Source organism: Phyllostomus discolor, chromosome 9 (assembly GCF_004126475.2).
Source record: "Phyllostomus discolor isolate MPI-MPIP mPhyDis1 chromosome 9, mPhyDis1.pri.v3, whole genome shotgun sequence".
Taxonomy (NCBI): Eukaryota; Metazoa; Chordata; class Mammalia; order Chiroptera; family Phyllostomidae; genus Phyllostomus; species Phyllostomus discolor.
Window position 1 is genome coordinate 86,434,681 of NC_040911.2, and position 6,320 is coordinate 86,441,000.

At 37.9% G+C, this 6,320-nt stretch overlaps 1 protein-coding gene across 5 annotated transcripts in view; it reads left to right on the forward strand.

Moving 5' to 3' along the window:
- ITCH (itchy E3 ubiquitin protein ligase) overlaps positions 1-3,983 on the forward strand; it is a 110,874-nt gene extending 106,891 nt beyond the window's left edge. For all 5 annotated transcript variants that reach the window (XM_028524837.2, XM_028524839.2, XM_028524838.2 and 2 more), the window contains 2 exons: positions 1,083-1,155; positions 1,710-3,983. In XM_028524837.2, coding sequence (XP_028380638.1) covers positions 1,083-1,155; positions 1,710-1,809 — 173 coding nt within the window. In that variant the 3' untranslated portion in view covers positions 1,810-3,983. The remainder of the gene's footprint in view (positions 1-1,082; positions 1,156-1,709) is intronic.
- The last annotated feature ends 2,337 nt before the right edge of the window (positions 3,984-6,320 follow it).

Sequence of the window (6,320 nt, forward strand, 5' to 3'; positions counted from 1 at the left end):
TATGAATAAATTATGATAATTTCAAACTTAATTATTTATCCTTTTAAATAATAACCATTTCCTATATTACTGGGCTTTTCACTTAACTACCTGTGAAAATACTTCAGTGTTCATTAGATACAAAAATATTACAGATTTATATTTCTACAAGATTTATTCTTGTGGGACATGAGAAAATTCTGAGTACAGCTGTCCTGGCACATTGCAGAACATTTAGTGTGCCTAGTCCCTTCTAATGAGGAAGTAGCACTGCCAATCAGTGATCAGCATTCACAGCTGTCTCCAACAGAAGATAAATGAGAAGGGAATTAGGTGTGTATAAGGATATGCCCTACAGGACAGAACCTCTGTGCTACAAGCATTGTTAATATGAATTCACTGGGTTGTTTATTTACGTTTTATAAAGTTTAACCATTTATGTTTAAATCGTGTTTTATTATATAAGACAGTGGTTTGTACTTTGCCTCTGGTGTTTAAAACCAGAAGTAAGCTTTTTATGTCTCTCTCTTTTTTTAAATTTTATTTTAATTGTTGTTCATGTACAGTTTTCTGTCTTTACTCCCATCCCAGCCCACCCACCCCCCCTCAGCCCTCCCTACCTCCCTCCCATTTCCACTCCCCCTAGTTTTTGTCCATGTGTCCTTTATACTTGTTCCTTTAAACTCTTCCCCTTTTCCCCTGAAATTCCCTTCTCTCTCCCCTCTGGTCACTGTTAGCCTGTTCTCTATATCAGTGTCTTTGGTTATATTTTGCTTTATGTGTTCTCTTACATGATTATAACATTCTGTTATTCTGGCTAAAGAATGCTAAATAAAACTGCATTTTCTCCTCTTGTGTGCATACATTAGCAAAATGGTTGTCAAACCTTCACACCCATCAGAATCACCTGAAAGCTTATTAAAACATATTTCTGAGCCTTACCCCCAGAGTTTCTGATTCAGTTCAGCAGTATGTTTGGGATAGGGCCTGTAGTTTTGTGATTCTAACAAGTTCCCTGGTAATGCTGATCTAATGCTGCTGGATTAGGAATCACAATTTGAGAAGCATAGCATTATCAATCTGTTGATTTTACTATGTTTTAGGGAGCAATGGACCACAAAAATTCTGCATTGAAAAAGTTGGGAAAGAAAATTGGTTACCTAGAAGTCATACCTGGTAAGTAAAATCAGGAAGAGTAAATTGCCATTTCCAGTTGTTCTTTAGATATTAAAGCCTATTAGAAATTAAAAATGAAATATTTTCCCATTGTATTGAATTACTTTTAACAGCTTTATTAAGGCATAATTTATAATACATACTGTAAAACTTGCCCATTTTAATTCAATGAGATTTAATAGATTTAGAGTAGTAACCATCACTACAATCCAGTTTTAGCATATTTCCATTACCCCAAAACAATTTGCCCATCTGCAGTCAAGTGATAACTTTAAAAACCAGTGTTGTGCCCTGCCCATGTAGCTCAGTTGGTTAGAGCTTCATTCCAATATGCCACGGTTGTGGTATGCTCCCTGGTCATGGCACATACAGGAGACAACCAATGAATGCATAGATAAGTGGAACAACAAATTGATGTTTGTCTCTCATTCTCACTTCCTCTCTCTCTAAAATCAATTAAAAAATAATAATAAACAGGGTTGTTGTATAATACACTGCTTATATAGGATTCTTTGTACATTTCCTTTCCTCAAACTAATAATTCTTATTTTTAGTTTTAACCGCCTGGACCTGCCACCCTATAAGAGCTATGAGCAACTGAAAGAAAAGCTGTTATTTGCAATTGAAGAAACAGAAGGATTTGGACAAGAGTAACTTCTGGAAACTTGCACCACCAAAGGACAAGAACTTGTTTGCAATGTTTGTCCTTTTCCTTCTCTGCCTTTGCACATCTTGTTGTAAAATTGGACTGTGACTGTTTAGAGAGTTATCTGAGTGTAAGTAAATTAATGTTATCATTGAGATTTATCTCCCAGTGATTCTGGATTTTTACTCAAATGTTTCCAGAAATCAGATCTGCAAATGACTAGTCAAAACCTTACTTAACATGAGATTTAACACAACAATGAAATCTGCCTTGTTTTATTCCACTAGATTATTTCCTTAATTATGTATATGTGTATCAGAAGTCTCACTCTTTTACATCCTAGAACAGTAACAGAAACATTGTTAACCTCGTGTGTGTGCGCTCTAACACTGCCGTCCTACAGCAGACTTGATGCAAGTGACAGGATTACCTTGTCCAGAAATTGTCAGCACAAAGGGGAGGCGGTTAGGGTCTGCCCAGCCCTACATTTGTTTTTTTATGCCACCTACTCCAGAAAATGTATGTGGTATTGTCTCTTAAAGCCCTAGTTTTTGTTTGTTTTGTTTTGTTTGTTTTTTTCCCAGAGTCGAGGCTCTACCTTTCCATTGGTAGGGGAAAAAAATGCTATTGCTTTGTCTTACGGAGCGAATGTCTGCCCCCTGCCCATTTATTGTATCAGTCTGAACTTTGGTAACATAAGGCTATGGAAATTAAGCCTTCTATAAAGACTTCCTATAGAGGTGAATTCTCATATTGAAATGTAGTTACCTGCAATATTTACTAGAGATTTATGAGATTAAATTAAGAGATAATGTAAGAAAGTAGACTTTTTTGGTTCTACATAATGCTTGATGATTCATTTAGGGACCTAGAAATATTGTGTGAAAATGTATAAATATCACCCAAAAGGCTTTCTGCCCTATATATTTTTAAAATACAGAATAGTTATATTTTAAGTAGCCCCGGCCCTAGTTCTATAGGGCTTGGCTATTTAATATTTTTATGCAAGAAACATTTAGTTCTGGAAAAGGTAAATGCTTGTATATATTTTTGCAGCCTGGGATCTCCCTTACTGCATTTCTTTCTTTAATTTAAGTGGCCACATGTATATGTCTTCCTGCTGTGTTAGAAAAATGGGGGCTGGATATCCCAAGAATCACAGGTTTTATAAAAAGACTGCAGATAGACAGCAGACATAAATATCTACCAAATGCTATCTTAAATTTTGGTCCAAACTGAACATTTGGAAATAGATTTATTGTAAGTGTTTAATTAGAGTGATTTCTTAAATATGAACTAAATTGCTTTTAGAGTCCTTTTTCTTTGTCAGCATTGTAAATGCTAATAAATTGTTAATTTTTTTAACTGCATGTTATGTTGAAATAAAAACAAAGTAAAATGAGCAATTGCCTTATTCTTTTGCTCTTTTGGGAGGTTGGGGAAAGCAGCGTTTCACAGCCTGGGTCAGTAGGGAAGGACCTCAATTGTTTCATCAAATAGAGTGGTTTAAAACTGATCCAGCTGCTTATAATAATGAAGTCCTACTCTGTCTTTTATGATCTTATATTGTACAGAAGAATCTAATTTTATAAGACTTACAATAACTCTATTTAAAATTGAGGCACTAATTTTTCACCAAAAGATTGACATACCAATGTCGATTCATCAGAAATTTAAGTGAAACATGACTCACCTGCCCATGGAGGTCTCGTGCTAAATGAGCTGTTTTAGTCAGTCCTACTCTGCCACTTTTTCTTTATCTGGTTAATCATCTAAAATGTTATCAGGGATGACTCATAGAATTAAGACTTCTCTATATTTATATCCCTCCTTGGTTTGGATGTAACTCTCATTCTAAACTCCTTAACATTAAATATTTCTGTTTAATAGTTGGTATCTCCAGCCCCCTCATTTTTTTGTTTCTCTTTTAGAGTTATTTACAAGATTATTTGTATATATGCTATGCTTTCATTAACTAAAAATGGAATAGTATCACTGGATTGTATATTACTGTATTGGCATTCCTTTTTTTTCCCTTGAACTGTAAATTCAAATACTCAGGTAACTCTTCAGATATCACAGGGAGTCAAGTGCTCTTAATAAAGGTCCCTCAGGGGCTGCCTCACTTGCATTTCCTTAAAAGTTGTAAGACTGTTTATAATTAAAGTTTTTTGGTCTTTCATTTGCACATTTTTCTGTAGTCTTGTAAGGTTTTCCCCAACTGTAGAAAAGACCAGATCTTACAGATTTCCGACTGCTTTTGTAAGTGGCAGGGTTACAGCCTAACTGTACTGTAGAAGGGGATTGACCAAAAAAACACCAAAAAACCAGAAAGATCCACCAAGGTGAGATTTGGTGTTGTGAAGAGAACCAAGATGAAGACATCTGCTTTTCTGAGACAGCTACAGGTGCTCTAAGTCAGGACCTTAGCCATGGGTGCTGAGTAGAGAGAACCACCAGCTTAGCTACCAAGACTAACTGCTCTCCGTAAGCTTTTCTGCTCACTAGCTTCAGTAGACCTTTTTCTTATGGGGAAACAAGGTGATCAAGCTCATTTAAAAGAGAACCAGTGGAGAGAGGCTAAAGGAAGTAGGATTTTTTAATAATTTTTTATTTAAAGGTTTTATTTCTTTTTAGAGAGAGGGGAAGGGAGGGAGAATGAGGGAGAGAAACATCAATGTGTGGTTGCCTCTCATGTGGCCCCCGCTAGGGACCTGGCCCACAACCCAGGCATGTGCCCTGACTGGGAACCAAGCCGGTGACCCTTTGGTTTGCAGCTGGCACTCAGGCCACTGAGTTACAGCCAGGGATGTAAGTGGGATTTCTTAATACATATGCTGATCTAACAGTGACTGGAGGACAGAATCTGCAGGTTCCTCACCAGTGCTGAGAAGTAGTATACCCTCTCCTCTTTAATCTGTCCCATATAAGCAGAAAACTCTAGCTTTAGTATAGCTAGGAAAAGAGGGGAAGGGGTGTTCCCCACAGCATTAGAAAATCTTCCCTGGGAAAATAAGTAATTGTTCTTAGTGACCATTTGACTCTCCGGCCCCAAACTGCGACCTGGGACTCAGCTGTTGCTGACTGGCAGCTGTTACCTGAACTTATACAATCTCACATTGTATAACTCGAGAACAGAAAGCTGTCCTAGTCCATTTCAGTTGTTAATTACTGTGTGTCTATAGGACTTCTTTGTGTCAGGACATTCATGGGGAGGATCCAGGGGCAACTTCCTGGTTGACAAGGAGAAGGAGGGTCTTCAGGGGAGACCTCAGAAAGACATGTTGGTCTCTATTTGTCTTCGCTATCCTAGCAACTAATACCACGACTATATTCACTTAGTCTCAGGACAACTGTCAACATTTATTACTATGTCCCAAACATAGATACACTGTGTGCAGTCTTTTAATCTTCCTAGCCATTCTCAGAGAGGGATAATTATCTCTATTTTACAGGTTAAAAAAATGATCAAAGTGATTAACTTGAAGTGTACAGAGCTATTAATTAGTGAGAGGGCAAACTGGAATCTGGACTGACTCCAAAGGCTGCATGCTTACACATTTTGCTATACTGCTACCCATACACTGCAACCCTTGTAGTCTTCCATAGTTGATTCAGCTGCTCCATCCAATTGTTTTCCAAATCCTGTCAAGCCTACCTCCAAAACGTCTTTTGAATCACTTCTCTCAGAGATGTTCTCATTGTCACAGCCCACATCTTCTTCATCCCTGGTTGAATGTAGCAACTTCTTGTCATTGCTTTTATTCTCTCCCCTGCAGTCCATCTGTGCAGCCTCTGATGACCTGTGGAAGACCTCAGTCTCATGCTTCTTCCCTGCTTAAAATCTTACAATGATTCCTCCATTAACACAGAATAAACTCCAGAACTCAGAAACCTGCCATTCATTCAAAGCCAACAATTATCTCCAACTCCTCCTTCCCCCTCATTCTGGCTCCAGTCACATGAACTACTGGCCAGGCTCTGTTTTGCATCTGTGATTGTGATCTTGTGAAATCCCTTCACCCCTCTCAGCCTGGTTCTCCATATGCAAGAGGGTGGTGATCCCTTGTGTGCTTATTTTCCAAGATGTTCTGAGATCCAGTCTCTGCAGCCCCTTACAGAGACAGAACTGTTGCAGAGATAGTGTAGAGAGATCCTGCACACCCTTCACCCACCTTTCCCCAATGTTAACATCCTGTATAACTTGTTAATTTTCAAAACTAGTAACTGACATAAGTAAAGTAACACTAAACTACAGCCTTAATCAGATTTCACCAATTTTTCTACCAATCACATTTTTGTTTCCTCCAGTCTGTGGCAGTTCCTCATTCTTTCATGACCTTGACATTTTTGAAGAGTTCTGGTTAGATACTTTGTAAAATGCCCCTCAAATTTCATTTAATGTTTTCTCGGATTAAGGCCATGGGTTTTTGTGAAAAATACAACAGAGGTGATGTGCCCTTAGTGTATGATATAGGGGGCAGACATCAATGTATCTGTCCCACTACCAGTAATGTTA